The 22,488-nt window shown below is 52.3% G+C and overlaps 1 protein-coding gene across 9 annotated transcripts in view; it reads right to left on the reverse strand.

Annotated features, from left to right (window-relative positions):
• The window catches only part of CASZ1 (castor zinc finger 1), a 198,130-nt gene that overhangs the window by 72,931 nt on the left and 102,711 nt on the right, over nt 1-22,488 (reverse strand). For 4 of the 9 annotated variants that reach the window (XM_051637229.1, XM_051637230.1, XM_051637222.1 and 1 more), the window contains exon 1: nt 14,571-14,690. The exons of 4 other annotated variants lie outside the window; for them this stretch is intronic. In XM_051637229.1, coding sequence (XP_051493189.1) covers nt 14,571-14,619 — 49 coding nt within the window. In that variant the 5' untranslated portion in view covers nt 14,620-14,690. Of the gene's footprint in view, nt 1-14,570; nt 14,691-22,488 lie in introns of those variants that run through there. One more of the 9 variants, XM_051637226.1, reaches the window with a different exon arrangement.

The following is a 22,488-nucleotide window of genomic DNA, read 5'->3' on the forward strand; positions in this document are numbered from 1 at the left end:
CCAATGAGAGCTGGCTGTAAGGGGGACAGTGCACTGGGTGTCACCTCCAAATGCCCTTTGGATAGATATGGAGAGAGAGAGAGGAGAGGGAATCTGCAGTTGTTCCAACGTTTCTTGCTCAGCAGAACAACTGTTGCAGTCCTTTTAGCACAAACCCAGCAACTGTTCCCAAAAGCACAGCCTCCTCAGCTACTGTCCTTAAAAAAAACCCAACAACCCATCTCCAAAACGCTGGCTTCTGAGTCAGGGCAAAAATGTTATTAACAAAAACATCACTCAGGGGTGGGACACCTGCTCCCTGACAAGCAACTGGCCTGGCTGCCCATGGTTAGGGTATTACATCAGGCCCCAAAAAGAGAAAGGAAAGGGAGGGAGAAGGGTAGAGAGTGGAAAAGAACAGACAGAGGGAGGATGACAGCAGAAGGCAGCAACAAAGACAAAGAAGAGCAAGAGAGGGGAAGCAGAGAAAGAAAAGAGCAAGTGCGAGCGCATGTGAGAGACGGTGCAGGAGAGAGTGAGAGCGTGTGGGGGAGAGCAGAAAAGTGTGTGGAAAGTGGCAGTGTGTGTGCAATACAGTGTGGGAGTGCCTATGTGTGAGAGACTGCAAGAGGGTGTGCATATGGCAGAGACCGGAGCTAAGAGGGGGAAGAGAAGAGTAAGGAATGGGGAATGATGCCATGAAAAGCAAAAAAAAGCTTGGAGAAGTGTAACAAGAAAATAGGGAGGAGGAGAGGAACAAAAGAAAAAGTGAAGGCCATCAAAGGAATGAGTCTGGTAAAGCAAGAGAGCAAAGATAAGGGCAGGGAGGGAGGTATGGGAAGAGGAGGCAGGGGGCACCTGGGATGAAGCAGAGCCAGGGTGAGGGTCAGGAAAAGAGAACAGAGAGAAAGGGAGAAGGGGACAGAAGAGAAAAAAGGAATAAAAGAAATAAACAGGGGGGGAGGGAGAGAAAGATGTCTATTAAAAACCTCAGTGCATAACACAAAATGTCAGGGTTTATAGCTTCATTCTTGGCATTGCTGGTACTGAGAACCCCACACAGAAATGTCACTGCTTGTCATGTTTAATCACCTGCTATTTGTTAACACCTTCGCTGCAAGGAGTCTGCCCCTCACCCCTTGCAGGCTTTCCTTTTGGAGAACACACTGTGAAAACATGGCTCTGCCCTTCCCTTCTCTCTGGACAGATTCAGCTGAACCCAGAGCCAGGCAGGGGAGCCCAGGCAGGGCAGGCACAGGCAGCATGGCCAGACGGGGCTTTCAGCACAGGGCAGGGCTGCTGCAGGTGCAGAGGTCCCTGGCCAAGCAGGTCAGTGACCATCATCAGGGAGGCAGAGGATGTGCACACGTGAGAATGGGACAGAGGACATTCCTGGGAGTGCAGGACAATGCTAGGAGCAGCAGGGAGCAGGTGAGCAAGGTTGTTTTCGGGGGAGAATTACTTCAGGGCAGAGAAAGGAGCCAGGAGTGAGGGAAAGGCTCAGCTCAGCCAACACCCGTGGGCAAATCAAGGGACATGGGGTGGTGAACACAAGGAGGAGCAGGGCACCAGGCCCTTCCTCCCCCTGCATACACCCCTGCCCTCCCATCCTGCTCATGTCCTGAGCCAAACACACAGAAATAAAATCCCTAAACTCCATGCAAGTCTGGAATTCTCCAATATGTTTGCTTGAACAGCAACTGTCACATAAAAGCAAACATCTAAAGCTATTAAACGTACAGTTACAGTTTCTTGCCCTGGCATCTGCACTGGTGACTTTGCTCTAGTTCCTCCCAAAGCCTTGGACTAATGTATTTTATTTATGACAGTTTTCCCCTGTGTCAGACACCCGTGCACCCACTGTCTGCACTTCCCACCCAACTGCATATTGTCTCTCTGCCATCACATTGCACTGTTATAGAAATTATTTTGAGGTCATCCCTAGACAATACTTCTCCCTACTACTTCACACACTTTGACTGGAAAGAAAACAAAAAAAGCTCTCCTCCATAGAGCAGGGCTCTCCCATACCAGCTATGAAAAACTAATTCTACAGTTTTCAGGCTTCCAGAAAGAAATAAATCATCCCCTCAACTAGATGAAGAAAAATGTAAAGATGCGATCATTAGTGCAGCTATTTTAACCAAAGAACAGGAATCCACACTGTTTTCAACACAAGTGAGGGCTCAGCTCAGCACAGTCCTTGCCCCACACTCTGAAATGCTTGGGTCAGTGCAGTGTTTTGGAAGTGCTGATGCCAGGGAAAGCAGCCTTCCCCTCTTGAAAATGAAGAGGATTTGGGGAGCTGAAGAAATGACAGTGCCATGAGCTGTAAGGGGATCCTAAATGCAGCCAAACTTTTTTCACCCATTCAAACAACAAAAAACTAGAAGTCATTGGCTGCCTGGAGACCAGTGCCAGGGTTTCTGCTCCACTGCTGGGCGCTGGCTCCCAGGGTGCCCAGATCCCTCTTGGAACTCATGGAAACAGGCAGCAGAGAGCTGATGGCTGCAGGACTGAGGGGCTTCCCAGAGCTGGTGTCATCAAGATAGTAAGGACAGGCCAGAGGCACACGCCATACAGAAACAAATAAGAACATGCAGAAACTCAAAGTTCAGCTCTCTCCAGTCTCTATAATTTTAAAATTCAGTCTCCATCATCCAGGACTAGATGTGGGGCTGAAGTAAAAACCTTAAAAGCCCAAACCAGGCAGTTCGGTTAACCCAAACCCCAGAGTGCATTTGGACTTCACATCTTTGTCTCCAGTAGTGGTGGAGACAAAGTGTGTTTCTACCCAAATTTTCTTATGCATTTTCCCCACAACAGTGTTTCCATGGTCTTTTCTGATTGAGATCTTCACATGTTTTCAAAAGCAAGTATCTCCATTTCAATCTCACATACCAGGGACCCTGTGGGTGGTGGGGAAACCTGCACTGCTGCTCCCTGCTGCCCCTGCATTGGGGACAAGGGTTTTGCTCTGCCCGGCACCGTTCCCAATCACCCACAACCCCCACAAACAAATTCAGGCCCAGTTTTCAAACCCAAGAACAACTGGGCTGTGACACACGAACGAGTCCAGCTGGTGGGGAGGGTAGGCAGGGGTTCTGCCCAGAACGTGGGACAGCGGTTTCTGCCCCTGCCCTGACAGACCAGCACGAGGTCCAGGAGCCACCCCAAGTCCTATTCTGGGAACGGGAACAGTACACAGAAAGGCCTCCCGTTGGCCTTTCGCCAGGGATAAAATTCACCCTTCTGAACAGAGGCCAAGATGATCTAAAGTGACTACTGACTTTTGTTGCCCAACTTGAGTCACCTTAAATGGGCCTATTTTTCAAAGTGTCAGTGCTCAGCACAGCTGAGAATCGGGCCTCTTTAAGATGTCTAATACTACATGTCCAATCACCACTTTAACAAGACAGACCAATATTTCTCTCCTGTGTGACTTCTTCTTGTCTGGCAAGGCCTTTTATCTTTTTTTCCTCTCCCCTCCCTTCTCCTTGTTCTTTTCTTTTTCAGCTTTTTATGAATTTCTCTCAGCTTTCCTCCCTCTCCCCCCCCTCAAGGTCATACAGCTCATTTCCACGTTGAATATTTACTCAGCAAGCCAGGTCCTTTCACAGGCACTCACCACAAATATGCTTTCTGATAAAGTCCAGAGAAAAGAAACTATAAAACCCAAAACAACGTCAGAAACAAAAACTAAAAAAAAAAAAAAAAACCCTAAAAAAAAAAAAATTCCCAACAGGGAAAAACGGGGCTGTAATGGGGTAGAATATTTCAACTGAGGAAGTCAGCAGGTAACACACCATTGGAGTTAGTTCACTTCCCTGGATTTCCATTATTATTTTCTTGCTTTCTTTTCTTGTTTGCTTTTCTGAATTATTTTTCTTCTGCCATTAGGGCTGTGCCACCTATATGACAGATTGTTGTATTTAACCTCTTCTCTTCATCCACACTGAAACTCACCCTTGTTCAACAGCCAGAACCCTTCCAGCCCATGGGCACCAGCTCCCTTACGGCAGCTCAAACCCAACTGGAGCAGGGGAGCTTGCAGCTACGTGGTTTGCTCATTTTTCCTAAGCCCATTACTTATAAGCAGCTTGTGTAAAGCAAAAGGGTTTGTACCTACTCTGGGTAACACAGGGCACAACACAGAATAGCCAGAGATCACACAGAGGAAGGTCAAACCCCACTCCCCACTCTCTCAACAGACAGGGCCTTTTACATCAGTATGGGAAGAGGGAGCAAGTCCTGGAGAATCGTTTTTGTACTTAAATTACCAAGTCAGCTCACAGACCCATCCCACAGGCTGTCTGAAACAAACAGCAGCTTCACAAAGTCTATATTCTCCAAACCAGGGCAGATCTCCAGAGAGAGGTACCCCAAGGTATCCCCGATGCCTCCATACCAGCTTTCCTCACTGCTCTCAGATGTGGCAATTTTGATAAACCACCAACTCCAAAGAAACAAAATTTGGCCAACACAGTGTGGCTTTGAAAATCCAAGCCTCAGGCTTGCAGTGTTCAAGGAAGTCTTAAAATTACTTCTTAGTGACATCCTATCAATCTCCATTCAACCATCAGAGACAGCTACTGGCCCTCACACGAAAGACAGGTATTAAACACATCAATTCACTCGCTAACATCCCTTCATCCAAGATCCAATGCCCCTTGGCCTCCATGGCCACTGGGAAATGATAAGGAAAAGTAACTCTGCTGGCTTTTGTAGGCAGGTCATGGTCTGATGCCTAAGAATACATCTAGCCCACAGTTTCTCAAGTGAGACAGGCCACAATCTCCTTGCACACTAAGTCAGGTTGGGTTAACAATCATACAGAATGAAGAGGCTCCCACCTACCCAGACCCCTGAGGAGCACAGGAGCACTGCCTACAGGAGTGTGAGTTGCTCAGAAAGCAGCCCCCTTAACTCCTCACTCTAGAGGAGTTGCCTTATGCTGTTTAGCATTGCTACTTTGCTTTTATGACTTGACAATGGAAATAAATAAATAATTCTGGAGATTCCTCCTAGCAGGAGACAAGTAACTCACAGCCATGCTGCCTACCCTCCACAGCTCTCCCTTGATGTCCAGCTAGGGCCTAAGGCATCCCCCAGTGCTCCAGGTGACCAGCTCCCACCTGCTCCCCACCCCTGCCTGCTGGCAGCTCACGTGCTGCCACAAAGCAGAGACCAAGCTGTCCTGTTTCTGTGGAGCCTGACCTTCTCCTGGAGGTTGCAGAGATCTCCCCCTCCATAAAGAGAGACTGATTCTGTCTAGGAAAGCCTCAAGCCACTGCTGTGATAGTCTAGGTGTGCTGGGCTAGGTAGATAGCTGGAATTACATCAGTGCAGTATTTTGAGCAGTTGGTACTACTTTAGGGACTGTGCTCCTCAGGGCATCGGAACAGCTCACTTCGGGCACAGCAGGTCCCTGACAAGAACCGAGGTAGAGCTACTTGCAAAGGCAAACGTTTGGGCTCAGCAGCATCACAGCAACTGAGCAGGGACAGCAAGCTGCAAGTTTGCCAGCCAGTCACAGCCCTGAGATAAAACATAGTTGCAAAAGTACTCGATTCCAAGTGCTTTCGGCCAGTGGCAACTCTGTGTTAGCAGCACAGCCATGGGGGGAGCTGCACGCTGGCCACAGGGACACTGTCCCGAGTGGCAGAACTCAGCAAGGGAGTGGGGTGGGATGCTGCGGGATGCTGAGGGGGCAGGCAGGCCCCTCAGAGGTTGGGAACTGAGCTGGGTGTTAGCACAGTGTGCACAGGCTCCCTGTGACCCTGCTGTCTCCCTGGCACGGCCCGTCTCGTCTCACTGCCTGCTTCTCTCCCTCCCTCCTCCCTCCCAATGCGCACATGGCTTTAATGTTTTTATTACCTGTTTGACTCGCTGCCTTATTGCTTCTCCTCTTAATGGGGCTGTAACCGTGGAAACAAGGAATAAACGGCCACCAGAAAATGAGATGATTAAACAGGTCACCCTGGCAAAACAAACTCCGTGTTCACACAGCCCAGGCTGTGTGTGCAGCTTCTGTCCAGGGAGACCCGGGGCTGAGTGGGAGAGGGCAGGAGGGCTGTGCTGGGCTTCTGGAACGAGCAGACCACCAAGGGATGCATCCTCGGAATACAGGGTTGATGCTGTGCACCTCCCAGGACAGACATGCAGAAAACAGTAAGGTTTGCTCAGGGAAGATAGAAGATAGTGAGGACAAGACACATCCATTAACTCAGGAAAAAATAGCAACTATGATGAATATAAATAGGCTGGACTGAAAACAAAACAAGTCTGAGACAAGTTGGTGTCCTCTGATGTCCCTGTCTCTGGCATTGTCCACGCCTGCCTTGTGGCACCTCCCAAGGGGAGTTTGGAACAAGAGCTCAACTCAGCTCAGCCTGGACACACACAAGGGCTTGCCATGGCAGCCAGAAGGGTATGACCACAGCCCCCAGGATCCTCCTCCTCCTCCACCACAGCCCTCCTCATGACTCAGGGAGAAGGCTGGTCCACAACAGCAAGAAGAGGAGCAGGCAGGGGTGTCTGTAGGCCTCCACACCACACTGGGTGCTAACATCTGAATATAAGAACCCTCCCTCAGTCAGGCTGAGAGATAATGAGCTTCAGACCAAAATATTGTTGAAAACAAAAATAAAACCCCAAAATAAGCACACTGCAATCAAAAGAGCATAATCAGAAACCATCATTCAAAGTAGTGAAGATCCTGCCAGAATCACAATCCTGTCCCAACCTGTCCAAACGCAGACTCATTGGGTGCTGGCAGTCTGGGAAGAGCAGACTTACTCCAACAAGAGCAACAAATTCAGAAGAAATTGGAACAGCAAAGCTTGGCGAGGTGGAGATGAGAGACAACTGCTTGAAGCACACAGGCGAGTGGTTGTGCCTGCTTTCAAAAAAAAAAAACAAAAAACCAGCAGGTGGTTTATGAAAAGGGCCCTATTATTTAGAGTAATCTGAGCCATATTTCATTGTTTGATAGAAAAATCCTAATATTCATGACCTCCTTTAACTGGAAGAAGTTTGCTCATCTGAATATCAGCCCACAGACAAATGGGAAATGAAAAATAAAGAGTAAGATAATGGAAAGTGGGGGGAGGGAAGGAAGGGAAAACCAAGACAGAATTGAAGGCAGAATGGAGAGTCCAGGAGGGTGACAAAGAGTGACAGGACTGTGGGAACTCGGAAAGGAAGGAGGACATAAAGGAAAGCTGTTTAGCAAGAAGAGTTAAACAGGCATTGAAAATGGTTTAGAAGAACAAGAGTGAATGACTGGAAACACAGGCCAAGTAAGCAAAGGAGCTTTATCTGAAAGTGCCCGAGTGCATGGATCAACTTTGCAACACGGTCATTCTTGTCCTCCTGAGCTTGTTAAAAATATTCATATGCAATCAAGAAGAAAAATCAGACCCTTTCTCCCTAGCCTGTGTTCCCTCACCCTCTTCCAACCCAGTCCTCCTCTGCTAACATCTGCTGTCTGCCTTCAGGATATGCAGATGGTAATTACTCCAGGAGCAGCTTCCTCTCCTCTCCCTGCTTGCAGAGGGCCACTTGGAAGAGAGCTTCGAGCCATGGAAAGATACCACACACACCTCCACCCCACGTGGCAGGGAGAGGGGGATGTGGGAGTCAGGACCATGCCCAGAGAACGTGATAGCACAGGGGGTGGAAGGTGGGTGAAAAGATGAAGACATTTGTGTACAAAACATGCCAACAAAACATCCCCCTGGCCCAAATTAGGGAGGCCTGGGGAGAAGTTGGCTTGACATATGGAAGCACTCGTACTGCCCCCAACAGGGGAGTGGTGCTGGAGGAAAGGTGTGCTGGGGAGGTGAAGGCAGCGAGGAGGAGGAGGGCTGCCCTGGGCAGGCTGGCTCAGGGAGTGGATTCATACAGGCATGGTGCTGGCAAACACCATGCAGAGAGGTGGAGCTGCTTTAATGAGAAGATGCTTCTATGACTCAGGCCTCAAAGGGATTGGGACTTTATTATTTTATTTTTCCATAATAAATTATGCCCTGGGATGCCAGGTCCCGCCGGGTTTTTCTGGAAATACCAGACAAAAGCTGGTGTTGCTACCTGGCTTTTGACAGTTTCCCATGTATGGAAGCTCAAAGTTCCTGGTTCTTCCTGTGCTCTGCCCTGCCTAGGGCCAGTCCTGGGAGCAGGGCTGACACCACGGCACCATTGCAGCCCAGCTGGAGCTCGACACCTCCCTGCCCAGGGCCTGGACAGCCCCCACCACAGGTCCACAACACCCACCCAGGACCAACGGGTGCTCGCAGCTGCTGGGATGTGGAGGGTGCTGGGGGTCAGGTGGGCACAGGAGCTGCCAGGAAGTGGGAGCAAGCTCAGCTCTCCCACACCCCAGGCACCACACCCCGACTGCAGGGAGGAGCGCTCCTCGACCCCCGCATCCCTCCATGGCCAGCAGCCAGGCCTCATTCACTTATCTCCATCACTGAAGCGCCCAGCCCTGGCTCTGGGCTGCACAGGGGAGTATGATTATGCCCACTTTATAGATTAGGAGTCATTCATCCCACACCAAATCCTCAAGACTATGCCATGTCTCTCAGACCTGTTCTGGAGCTGTCTGTTAGTTTTAGGCTGAACTTGGCCCTAGTTCAGCTCAGAAACTGACATTACAAAAACCCCCTCTGTAACTGCCTGCAACTGCAACCAAGCCTGCTCCAAGGCCACCCTTCACCTTCACTGTTCCTCCAGCGGGAATGGTGGGAACACAGGGACACCCAACACACAGGACACAGACCACACTGATCTTCTCTTGCTGCTAAGAAAGATCCGCTCATTGCACCGTGACACAAGCACATCAAACTGGGGTGTGGAGGAGGGCTGAGAGAGCAGCTGGGAGAACACCAAGTTGAGCACAACACCAACACAGGGCACACAAGTGTCCAGGAGCACGGAGGCGGGCGAGTGTCTGGGGCAGATGTGCATGTGCAGGACAGGGTGACGGGGACGTAGGCGTTGGGTGTGGGGAATACCTCCAGAAATGCTCCAGCAGAGCTCAGTGTTTTGACTGATTTCACAAGAGGCTCTGCCAAAATGTCACCTCTCCAAAGCAAAACATGTGCAGGTAGGTGAATCATCATTTCACACCCCAAAACCAGGAATGGGTGGCAAAATTCTCTAGTGAGGCACCAAATCCTCAGGGGATTGCCATAAAGTGCACCCAGTAACTTTAGTCTTCCCATCCTTTTTCCTTGTATCTCCTGCTCTCCACCCCTTGCTCACTCTTGCCAACCTACACGGGTTGTTCAGCTTTTATTCTGAGCACGAAACTGCCTTAGGACTGGAAGCTTTAAGCAGTTTCCCAGCCTCCAGAAATTTTCTGGTTGTGTTTCTCCATGGCAAAGCAAACAATTGCTTCTGTACCTGGCCACCACACCTAACTCCCAAATGCAATGAGAACTCAGAATTCTTTGGGAAACTTAAACAAGAACATATTTTACACAAGTGAAGTGCATGTTTTTGGTTCACTGTAACTATTTGTTCTTGAAAAGGCTTGACAAACACTTTTATTTTCTGGATTCACCTTATGCTGAAAAATGGGAAGTCTCTGGAAAAAAGTGGGAAGAAGACTGGGAGGAGAATTTAACAGCTAGACTCACCACAGAAAGCCCTATGGATGACCAACAAGGGGTCTACAGTTTGAGGGAGGGAAAAGCATCTGTATCCCCCTCCAAAACACACTCTGCTCCTCAGATGAAGCCTGGGCTTACGTGGAAGGGCAGCCCAGCCCCACACCTGCCATCAGTATTACTGTCTAACCAGCAAACTCTGGGGGACCAGGAGCCCACCAGCAAAAGCTGCACAAAAGAGAGGAGGAATGCCCATGTTACCAATCCCAGCTGCTGGCCCTGCTCAGTGTCCCATCAGTTGGCCTAAAGACACTGCCCATCCAGAGTAGCTCTGTGTAGCCCCTTCAGTACCCACTTGTGACCAGAGCCTGGGCTTTGCCCATCCAGGGACTGTTCTGTCACCCTGCCAGGTCCGCCCTCCAGCAACACCATGCCCAGCCAGCAGCTAAGCACTGTGCATCCCCTCTACATCCTTAAACAGGCTGCAGTCCCCCAGGGCCCCCAGCCCCAGCCAGTGTTTCAGCCTGAAAACTCACTGGTCAAGCAGGCATGGGAATTAGAAACCAGCAAGTTTTTTCTTTGGCTACTGATGTGTGCCTCCATCTCTCCTGCAAGCCCTGAAGAGGAAACAGGGAGCAACAAGGTCCTGGTCTGAGGGGCTCTCAATCCTCAAAATGGATTTTACCTGTCTCTGAAAGCTGCCTCTATCTCTCACCCCCCACTGCTTTCTCCCTAGGGAAATCAGTCTAAAAGGGGCTAATGGAACAATGTCCCTCTCTCTCCCCCCTCTCATTTTCTCTCTCTCTTTTTTTTTTTTATTAGCATTTGTGGAATTTATTCCCAAACTCTCCTAATCTTTCGTACACAACCATTTGATTTGCATAACCCAGCCCCCTCTCATAAAAACTGGCTGCTAGTTTAATTAAAAAATGTAAATTTGCTGTCATCTCGGGGCCTGGTGAATTAGGACGACATCGGCATTTTTTATTGCTGAAGACGTCCAAATTGATCCAGTCCTCACTGAACCGAGGGGAGGAGACGGAGCCGCGTGGGACTTTTGGCCGCAGGCTCTGCCCCTCCCCTGCTGCCAGCCAAGCCTCCTCTGCCCCCTCTTTGCTTTGCGAAGTGCAGCTGAGGACGAGGACATTGGTTCTCCCAAACCCCAGCTGGATTGGCCAGCATGGCCTCTGCCATGTCAGCACTTCTGGGAGCTGAGCCCTGGGTGGCACCTGAGCTCTCCAAACCCTGGGAACAGCCGCGTCTTCAAACCCTGGGAGGGAGGGAAGGAGCCCAGGTGGAGGTGAAAGATGCAGCACAGGCTATGGTTGTCTTCACCTCCCACAGGACTTTTCATTACTTTCCAAATACTTTCAACCAACTTTTCAGAAGGAAACCTAAATTGCAGGCTACACAGTAGCCTGGGGGTATGATTTGGTGTCAGAGGGAGAGTCAAAGTGGCCACAAAGGCTCTCCCAGTGAGGGCAGCCAAGTGCTCTGGCTGCCTGAGAGGTGGGACAGACAAGGCTGCACAGGCAAGAGACCTGAATAAATCCCAGGCTCAGACGGTCCTTTCCGATAGCAGCAAGGAGGACACAGAGTGGAAGCATAAGGAGTCCAGAAAACAGAAACTGATGACATGGAAGCAATATATTTAATACCTATTTGATTCCTTCCAGCTCAGGTATCTATCACTCACAGCCTGTTCCAGTACAGGTGGTCTCTCCCCCTCTCACACATGGTTTCACAGTACCTGCACACATGGGCAGACCCTACTCTGTCCATAGCAGACCTGGTTAGAAGGAACAGGACCCAGCAGACAGGGTGCAGGCAGGGAAATAAAGAATTATTATATCGGGGACCAATTTTCTGGTGTTTCTGTGAGTAACCACTCTATAGCACCAAATCAGTTAAAACAGTCCTACAGACTTCAACCAGCTTTGCTGCATGGTCTTCAAGTAATAGCTGAGTCCTGCTTAAAACCATAATGAGGTGGTTAATCCCTGCCTGGGTAAACCCTTCTCCCAAGGAAGAGTCTTCACTAGGTAGGCGTAAGCAGTTGAACGCTTCCCACCCAACAAGCATCTCACAGTCTACTGGAAAGTGACCTCAGCACCCAAACAAAGTGCCTGTGAACCTTCTGCAGACCATGAGCTCAGCAAGGACTGATACTAACCTTGACTGAGCCAACATCTGTCCAAAAATCTGTATTGTCAAAAAGAAAGAGTTGGCACCAGCCCAGAGAAGGTGTTCCTATCCACTGGATGTTTCAAACAACCGTGATGTGACAAAAAGTAAAATTCACAAAATGACCTTTTTGGTGAAAAATTAGATGTTTCTCCACCCATTTACCAAGGGTTTATTGGTCCACATTTTGAGATCAGTTCCTGTAATCTCAGACCAAGGATAATTAGGCTGGAGAGCAGTTTTCCGAAGGAAGTGACAGGTGCCCAGTCACTCAAGATATTTACAACCAGACTTGCAGAAAGTCACATGTAGGGAACATCTTGCCACCATCCTGGGCAGATGGACTCAGTCCATGAATTATTTCCAGCCCTTAACCACGAAGAACACTTCTGACCCTAGAAGGTCCATGCAAGGATTGAGAGAGATGAGAAAGCCCTCAGCAAGAGCAGACTGTCAGACCCCACACACTGAGTTCCTCTGGGAAAGAAACCCCTCTGGACTTGCCTCTGACAGCTGGCAGCCCATGTGAGCAGCCCTCGGGCACTGCCCCCGGGGAGCCACAGCCAGAGGGCTTGGAGAGAATTCAAGAGGCAGCAACTGAAGGAGATAAGCTGGCCCAAGTAGATAAGGGTTAGAGGTGGTGATTATGGGGCAGGTCTTTGCCCTGAGATCATGACAAGACGGGTTCACCCACACACAGACCGTAATGCTGACTTAAAGAGATCTCCCAGATCCTCATTTCCATGGCTTCCTGCAGCCCTGGGTTCCCATACTGGAGCACCAAAACCCATGCGAAACCTGGGCACAATGGTGGGAAGGCCTAGTGCACCTCTGAGAAGAAGGAGGGTCCATTTTAGGGCTGGGATGAAGGGGGGGAAGATGTTGGCTTGGCAGCCCCTTGCAGGGGGAGCGGGGCAGGGGCCCCCCCCGGCAGGGGGCGCTGCCTCCCCGGGCAGGGCCGGGCCCTGCCTGCCCCGGGGCCACCAGCGACCAGCTGCCTGCAGATCCCATCTCTGAGCTGCCACAGCTCCTGGAGATGGTGATCAGGGGTAAATCACTGTTTATGACTCTTTAAAGCATTTGCCCTCCTGCAGTTTCACCACATCCTTAACTCCCAGGCTGCCCACGCAGCCTCCCAGCTCCTTGATCTCGAAGGGAGGCAGCCAGACGCCCACGGCCGGACCCAGCCAGAGCCGGCGCGTCGCGCTCGCGGGTGGGAGCAGCTCCCGAGCCGCTCGGTTCCTGATATCCATGATAGAAAGAAAGAAAGAAACGGAATAAACGACAACAAATTTATCCTCTCAATCAAAATATCAGAGTACATAGTTCAGGCCCAGTCAATCATCAACCAGTTTATTACCATCTTACTTCTTATTAAAAAAAACCACCACCACACACACACGTACACATATGCTCGGCAGGAATGACCCGGACCGTGGCGGGTCGCCAGCACAGGCCTGTTTGGCCCATCACTGCCATTTAGTTTTTAAATAGAAAAGAATGGTTTACACCATTTTGGAAGAGCAGGTATGGTCGTGTTAGCAGGTACAGGGTCAAAGTGGTGGGACCAGGTCACAAAGAGGGAGGTCACACGGCTCAGAAGATTCCTACCAAACTCTGAATTTGCCAACTTTGTGAAATCTAAAGGCTCTACCACAGACTAGTCAAGGGCTGGAAAACCCACCAGCACAGTGAGCCCCCGAGACCCAAGCTGCAATCATAACCCAGCTGCAATCACACCCCAGCTGCAATCACACCCCAGCCTAATGAAGCCCTGGCCACCACCACACCCAGCTGAATCCACTCTAGGCCAGACTCTGCTCTTCATCCCAACACCTGGTCAAAAACCAGTGGATGTGCCACAAAATGCTACAGCCAAAAACACACCCAGCCCCAATGCTGGGGCCTATAATCTAAAACTAAGCATTACCCCAGTCTGGCCACCATTCCCCCTCCCTGCGAGATTTCAAGGGGTGGGGGAGGTCTCATATACCTCACATGGAAGGACAAAAACAAACCCATCCCAGATATGCCCAGGTTGGAAAAAAAAAAATACTCATTAAATGTAATAAGCAGCCTCTTCATCTGACACTGCCTTGTCCCAAATAAACTAAATTCCTTTTCATTTAGACAGCACAGGAACCTGACAAGCAACCTTTACCAACAAGACGCCAAAGCTGAGAAGGGGAAAAAAAAAAAAAAAAGAAAGAGAAAACAACCCACACAACTTACAACAAATACAAACGCAGAATCATTTCAAAAGCCCCACAAACTTCCCCTCCGCATCCTCTCCCGGCCAGCCCGCGCCTCGCCCCGCCGCCCCGGCCCGCGGGGCCGCCAGTGCCGGGAAGGACCCGGCGGAGCGGAGCCCCCGGCTCACCTCGCCACCCGCCTCGGCGGGGCCGGGGAGAGCGGGACCGGAGCGGCGGCAGGAGAGGAAGCCAACTTCCGTAAAACAAGTGAAAGAAAAGTGAAAGAGGCTGCGAACCCCCGGCAACACCTGGTGCCGCCCCCGCGCCCCGCTCGGCCCGGCCCGGGAGCCCCGCGCACCGCCCCGCACCCGTCGCGGAGCCGGGAAAAGTTTCGGTGCGGCAGCGGCGGCCTCCCGGGCAACCGGGTCCCGGAGAAACTGCCCGCAGCGCCCGGCCCCGCGGCGACGGAGGGGAAAAGACGCGGCCGGGGCAGGGAGCGCTCCGCACCGCCCGGCGCGGGGGGCACCGGCACCCGCACCGACCGGGGGCTCCGCCGAGCGGCGGGCTGGGGGCAGGAAAAGGACAATTGTGCTGTACTTACCATAGTCGGAGAGACGAAAGCCGAATTCACTTAAATAATCAACTTTCATAATACTTAATTAATACCTAATTGCAGCTGATTGCTCCCGAATAACAAGTTGTTTAAAGCACTGATGTCATTGCCGTGCCGGTCCTCCCCGAGTCACTTTGGCAGCGGGGCCGGGGGCGGGCACTGGCCGCCCCGGGGGGCGGTGACTGGCAGCGGGCGGACACGCCTCCGCGCTGGGCCCGCCGCCGGGGGCAGGTGCGGGGCCGGGGCCGCGGCGGGCCGAACCGAACCGGGTGCGGCAAACGGGCTGACCCGGGGCGGCCCCGGCCCGCCGGGGAAGGGGCGCGGGGGGTCCCGCAGTCGGGGCGCGCAGGGCCGCGGGTCGCCCCGGGACCGGCCCGAGCGAGGCGGCCGCGCTGCCCCCGCTCCCATCGCCGCCGGCCCCGCGGGAGCGGGCGGACAGCGCTGGCTCCGGCGGCGGGGAAGGAGCCGCCAGCGCGGGGCAAACGGCGGGGGGGCCGGGACGGGCGGGCGAGCCGCGGCAGTGCCCCGGGGCCCGGCTTGCGGCAGGACCCGCAGCCCTGTGGCAGGGCGGGCCGTCCCACGCGTGTCCGGGCTCGGGGCACGGCACCGAGGAGGGCCGGAGCCCCGCGGGGTCCCCGTCGCCGCTGGCGGCCCGGCAGCGCCGGCTGCCTGGGCTCGGGGGTGGCCGGTGTCACAACCCTGGGACGTTAAAGCATCTTGCCCAACGCCCCGCAGGAAGCCGCCGCTGCTCGGCCGCGGCAGCGCTGGGCCCGCAGGAGGGTGGTTTTTCTTTTGCAGCGAATTTCCTCATTTTTTGTTGCTTTATTTTTCTAAGTAGCAAAGAATGTGAGGGAGGTTCTAAGAGGTGTGTTGGGTAAACACAGATATAAGCCTCTTTCTTTAAAACAAACGAGCAGATTATTTACCTGATTAAATAGGTATTTTGAGCAGGTTGTAGGCTGTTTTTGTGAACACACCACGTTTGCCTCTGTGGATTTTGGCAGAGCAGGCTCCTCACCAGGGCTGGGGAGCAGTCCATTAACTCACAAGCTCTTAAGCCCATTTTATGAGCAGAACCTAATGTGCTTTTCAAAGGAGGCCAGCATCATTACCCCACTGCATGGATGGGGAAACTGAGGCACCAGCAAGGGAAGTGACTCGCCAAAAGCGGCTGGACAGGTTAGTCACAGGGCTGGAAGCAGCCCAGGTCTCTTTGGCTCCATGCACCACGAGAGTGTCCTGAGCCCAGAGACCCAACACTGCAACTCATCATCTAACCTAGCTCAGCAAGAGCTGCATTTACATGTGTAAAAATGTACAGGCAGAGCACCGGGCCAGAGGGCAGGGAGAAGGAAGAGAGGGGGAGTCATTTGTGAAACCACAAGTATTCTGGCTTCTCCTGGAAAAAAATCTAAACAAAGTCTAGTGAAACGGAGCCACCCAGAGACCCCCCGGGGCCAGGAAGCAGGGTGGGGACAGCAGTGTCAGGCAGGAGGCAAGCGTGTCCTGCCCGGGGTGCTGCCTAGCCACCAGAAAGGACACCCTGACCTGAGCCCTGGCATGGGGCTCCCCTTCCCACCCGGAGCAGGCAGCCTACAGATTTCAGAGAGATGGGGAAACCATGACCAGCGTTGCCCCGACTTCCCTTGCTGATTTCTAGCCATGCCATCAGCTCCAACCAGCACTGCCTTCAAAATCCTGCCTGTCTGCGTCTCACTGGGCCCCAGCACAGACACCAGCCCTGCCAACATCACCCACAACCCTCATCAGAACCTGCCCTGGTCCCTACACCTGAGTCAGATGCTACAGCACCCACAGGGAAATCCTACCTTGGGAAACAACAGGCAGCGCCAGAAATGTTTGTGCCCGTTCACTTCTGGCTTTGTAATAGCTCTGTTTGGATCCAATGCTTTTTTCAGGTGGCTGACAGGTCCTGTAAGTTCACTGCACCTTGTGTCACCTGGATTTCTCCATTTTCACTTCTCCTGTAAACTTAATATTCAAGCAGTGGGAGTTCTGCTCACCACTGCTGTTCCCTAAGACTGGCCCTGGCTGTATCTCAGACTCTTTCCAAGGGGGAACACACGGTCACACAGATGTGCCACTACATACAGGCAGCCATACAGACCCTTTGAACATACCTGTTCTTCTACATGCACCAAGCTGAGCACGTTCACACATCAGTATACAAATGTTCCCCACCCCTCCCATCCCAGCACGCATACACAACATGCATATGCACCCCAACAAAGAAAATGATACTCTGTGCTCCCTCACATTCAAATACACACATAACCATACACCATGACACACATGAACCCACACACACAACCTAAACACACCCGGAGGATCCCCTCCGCAGACTTCCCACTGGCCCTCCCACTCCTCCTTGCAGGAACAACTTGCCAAGGTGTTTTTTCAGGTGAAGTCCACGCCCTGCAGCTGACGCAATGGCAAAGCCTGATTTCCTATCTCAGCCATCTCCAGTCACAGGATCAGGTTTTATTTCCCCATCCTCCCTCCTTTTGCCTCTTACCCAAGAAAAGTTTGTTCTTCCTCTCTCAGAGGCTGTGGAGCTTTCTGCTCCTCTGGGGACCCCTGTGGCCCTTGTTAGGGCAGCATCTCCCCTTCTTCCCCCAGCCCTTCAGAGTACAGATCCTCCCTGAGGCAAAGCTGCCTCTGACCATGCCCTGGCATGAAGTGGCTCCTGGATGGCCTGGTCCCCAGGAGCACTTGAGGGAAGCAGCACCCCTCATCCTGTTCTGAACTCTGTGCCACAGCAAGAGCTGCCTCGTCTTCTACAGCCACCATTGCCCTTTCACGGCAGGTGAAGAGATCTCTCCTTGTCCCTTCCCACCCTCCCAGGGGAGTTGGGAGCTCTCGGTAATTAATGTTTGCCAGGTGCTCAGAGATCCTCAGATGAAAAGTGCAATGGGAGGGGGAAGGATGATTAATTTATTATTATTATTACAGTTTAATGCTTTCCCCGCAGACAGTGTGCCAGGGCTGAGCAGGGGGTGAGTCATGCTGATATGTGGGACATCCCCCTTTGTGTGTCTCTTTTACCTTTGTTTTCTATGCTTAGCCCATTTTTTTTGGCACTTTCTCCCTCCTTAACTGGAGCTGACCCTGGGGCCTGGGGCCGTGCTCTGGATTCATGTGGGCTCAGGGTGCTGGCTCTCAAATGGCAGGTTGGAGATCTGGCAGTGCCGTGCTCCTCCTGCTTGGGGAGTCTATTAGGCAAATGCTCTTGCCCTATTTCTGTAATTTTGTTTGATTTCTGTTTCATCAAGGGAGGCGCCCGGAGGCCTCGGGGCCTGGGCGGCAGGAGCAGACAATCTGTGCTTTATTTCTCTTTCCTTCTCTTTTGCTCCTTCCTTCTCAATACAGTTTCAATCACATTATTGGCACATGGCGCCCTGAAAGCGCTGCCAAAGCGGCGGTGCCGAGTCCTGGTGTGCCGGCTGGGGCTCCGCCGGCTTCGCTTCTGCCATTTACTGCTCCTTGGTGTTTCTCTAACAGTTTGACACCAGCTCCCCACCATGTGGCTGCTGCTCTTCCAGACACTCCACAGCTTCCAGCATCTGCTGGAAGCCAAGTGCTGCTCATCTCTTGACCACTGCCCAGAGGGAATGACTGCACTAGGAGCGGGCCGTACGGCCCTGAACATACCCTGCGCATCCTCGTGCTCCACAGGGGCCCAGAAGACTTAGGGGGAAGGAGTGGCAGGGGTTTGAATACGCTAACAATTAGCTACAATTTACGACAGCAATTAAAAGTGCAGCCTGGGGATTTCAGGGCGAGGAGGCAAGGGGATAGTCCTACCCAGGCCTTGCATCCAACAGGGAAGGTACCTGGCACTCAAGAGCAGGCACTCTGCCTGCAAAACCAGCAAATGTCACCCTGGGCCAGCCCAGAGCTGCCTTCACAAAGCCCCTAAGCCCCAGCTCAGCACACCAGGGACTGGGATGGCCTCTGGAGGCAGCAGGGAACTGCTGCCCAAAGGGCATCTCCCAGGCTGGGCAAGACCCTTTCCTGCAGAGCATTGGGCAAACACAAAACAAGCAGGAGATTTCTGTTTAGAAGAGCTGCAAGCCATGTTGTGTTCCTGCACACACACACTTGGATGCAATGATAAACACAAGGTACACGTTGTGCACACACCCCCCCACCTCACACCTACATGTACAAACATGGGGGGCCCCGAGTACGGCGGCTGCAGCACAGTGACAGGACGCCTGCCTGGGCACCCAGGACAGGGACGGGTTGTCACAGGTGCTTCAGCAGAGACTGTTCTGCCTGGGACATATATGGAAGGCCTGATGTCATAGAGATGGCAAGTGGCTCTAGGTGGAGAAGAGCTGCTACCCAACTTACTCCCCAGGGTAATGACTCACTCCCCAAGCAACCATGTCCTGAAGTGGGCTGGTCACACCAGGAGAGGTTTTCAATGCAGCCCAGCAAGCAACAGAGATGGGGCAGACAGAGAGACTGGCTGGATTTTATAGGACTCTGATGCTGTGAAGTAGGGATGGTCTCCATACATTCACTCTGGATTTGACCTGGCTTGGGCGGGAGCAAGAGGCAGAAAGAAGGAAAGGCAGAGGGAGCCTGGCATGTTATCTGTTCTGCTCGACCTGCCCCATTGCTGGCAGAAGCTGTGTCAGCCCTGTTTCCATGGGGGATGGGTACAGAGGGATGCTGGGGACTGTGTCTGATGGAGCAGGAGGGACAGACATTCATTTGTTAGAAGTGACAGATGGAAAGTGAGGGAAGATGATGGAGGAGATAAGAAATGGGCAGCAAGAGCAGAGAAAGGAGACCCTGGACTGCCTGCAGCCCCTCCTCAGAGATGTGACAGCAGCATCCCCACCACAGCAACAGGGAGGGGAGGCAGGTGTCCCCTGGTGCACGAGGCAGCGACAAGCACACGCAGAGATGTCCATAGGGACACGCATGGGCCAGCCCTGCATGTGCCACGAGGTCCCCAACCCCCGCTGGGGTGGCACGGGGCACACGCCAGCACACGCACAAGTGACCCCAAGCAAACCTGGGTACACCCCAACACAGAGAGTGCACCAGCAGGGCCGTGTGTGCCCGTGCACCGAACACGTGTGCAGTGGAGTGGCACACGGACACCGCTGGGAAGAGGCAGCGGCGGCTGCGGCCCCCGGGGAGCCCTGGCGAGGGGCCGGAGGGCGCAGGCAGCAGCAGCGGGCGGTAAGTGTGAGGCAGACGCAGCGATTGCATTACTGAAGGAGCCCGGGCTGGCAGTGCCGAGCTATCGTCCCTCTAATCCTGTTAGCCAGCAATCTCCATTCCGAAAGAGCTTCATTTCTTTGTGAATATTTGTAAACTAGATATCTAATGGAAAATTATAGGAAAATTATAGTGAAATTCATGACGAAGAAATCCGATTAGCCCTAATTCAATTATGCCATCTTAGCCCACACAGCACATTTCCCATTTTTTTCCCATAAATACCAATGCCAGGGGTCCGGGTAATCAAATAAAATTGAAAATCATCTTCCCATTAAATTCAATTAGCTGCAATTTCTAAAGCCTATCAGAGATTTTAATTACTAAATTATAAAATTCTCCAATGCTAAATTGAAACTAAAAAAATTGCACATCCTTGTATTTCAGAAGAAAAAAACCTAGCAGAAACCTTGAAAAATACCCTTCTCCTCCCATCAGCACCCACGTGAACACGGGTCTGGGCAGGCTTCACCAGAGAAATCATTGTGGAGGGACATGAACCAGGCCTAGGGAAGAAGGTGGCTACCTTTGAGGGAAAAAGCTCCCATATCAGCTGAGATTAAAACCTAAAATCCAGCTCTAATTATGGCTCAGCTGGGTTGAAAAAAGAAAGGGGAGAGGCTGGTGATCTCAGCAGCATCTCTGCTCCCTTTTCCCACATAAGCTCCTCAGCTCTAGCTGGTTCCCTGCACCCCTGTGCTGCTCTGCCAGTGACTAGTGACAAGCCACTGCGCTCCTGCAGCCAGTGGAACAGCCGAGACTCTCGAGGAGTTGAACAAGTTTTGCCTGCAAATGGGCTTCATGAGGCAGTCCCTGGAGTCTCCGTGTGCCAAACCCAGGGCAGCAGAGCTGGTGATGCCCAGAGGGAAGCAGGAGGGCAGATTCTAGCTTTGTGCTCCTGATAAAGCTCCTTGAATAATAGCCATGCAAGCCCAGTCCTGACACTGAATTAAGGGAAGCTGGAGCCCTCAGCAAACTGATTTAGCTTGAAGCACTACTTCAGCAAACACGTGGGATGTTTCAGAGGAGGGGGACATGATCACCCTTTCCTGATAGCACAGGGAACTCTCTGAGTTCACAGAGGCACCAGGCAGGCACCCCTAAACTGTTCTTTATTCAACAACTAAAGCAAACAGGCAAATGGGGAACCAACAAAACCTGTGCCTATGGATAGTCTCTTCCAGCCCTGCTTCTCTGGGGACCAAGATGGCACAGCAATGTGTCGAGGGGCAATCAACTGTGCGAACAAGCAGTGGGAGAAGTGAAGCTCAGCTCTCTGGTTACAATACCTGACCCTCCACAAGGCAGCGAGTGAGCATTTTCTGACACCACTTTAATGCCAGGGAGTGCTTTTGCGTGGTACCCTAAAGGGTTTATTCATGCACTAACATAAACGAAGCCAGTTTCTAACCCATTTCACAGCTATAAGTAGGTGCTCAGGCTGCCCCGAACCAGGCCGATACTCGGTTTAATTTACTGGGCGCCCGAAAGTTGCCAGCAGGGAGTTGCCCGCAAACAGAACAACAACAAAAAAGTTAATGATCTGGGCTTTTTCTTTAATAAATAGGCAAACTGGCTGAGCCGGATTGTTGGCTGGGATTCGTCTCCCCTTTATCACCCTGGAGCTTCTGTGACACATTCTCCAAATCATCAGCATTTTGCAATTTGAGGTCGTTACCAAATACTATTTTTTTGCCAAGGAAGGGAGAAAAATAAATTAATAATTAAGAAGCCCAAGCAGGGAGAGGCTGTGGGTTGGATGGCGCTGCCACCTCCGCGGGGATTGCTCAGGCACCTGGCAGCCCGCCCAGCGCGCACCTTGGTCGCCAGCTCACCCTGGAATGTGGTGCTGGCACCCAAGTCCTACTTGATTTTACTACGAATTAATCAAAGTCTCTTCTGCAAATGTCTAACACTAAATCACCACTGGCTGAGCTTCAAATGCAGTTCCCCTGTTCCAGGGATTCGGCACAAGGAGATTACCAGCTCCAGGTGAAAAGCTAAAGGGGGTTTCCTCTCTGCACATCTCTTGGTACTCCAAGGCATCAGCCTCTCCCAGCTGGAAGGAGAATAGATTTCCTGCAACTCTTCTCCCGCTCACAGCAGGTAACCACACAGACATTCAAGATATGCTGGGATAAATCTGTCTGTGCTGCCTGACTGGGGTGTACTTACACCAGAGAGGAATTTGACTTGACTGCAAGCCGATGCAGGCAGCAGAGGACTCTCTTTGTAGCGTGTGTGTGTGCCCGTGCCCCTATTTCATACAGCTGTGGATGCATCCACACTCGGGAGCACAGGCAGAGGTGGGAACCTGTGAGATGCTGCATGGGTAGGGCTGTCTGCACGTTGTGCACATGTATGTGCACAGCCTCGTGGCATGTGGCCACCTATGTGTACTGGGCTGTGCAGTCAGACACTGCGTGGCCATCCACAGCCAGAAGTACACAGCCTTTCTTGGAGGGTGTTCCTGCTGTGGCAATGCCTGCATGCCTCATTTGTCACCAAACCTGCAGGACCCAGCACCCTCCTTGTCCCAGCTGGCCCCCCCACAGGCAGGGTGCTGGGGCTGGCACTCAGGGTGGCCAACAGCCACGTCCCCGCATGGCTCCGGAGACGCAGCACCGCCCCGAGCCACAGGCGAGTT

Source organism: Apus apus, chromosome 20, assembly GCF_020740795.1.
Source record: "Apus apus isolate bApuApu2 chromosome 20, bApuApu2.pri.cur, whole genome shotgun sequence".
Classification (NCBI taxonomy): domain Eukaryota; kingdom Metazoa; phylum Chordata; class Aves; order Apodiformes; family Apodidae; genus Apus; species Apus apus.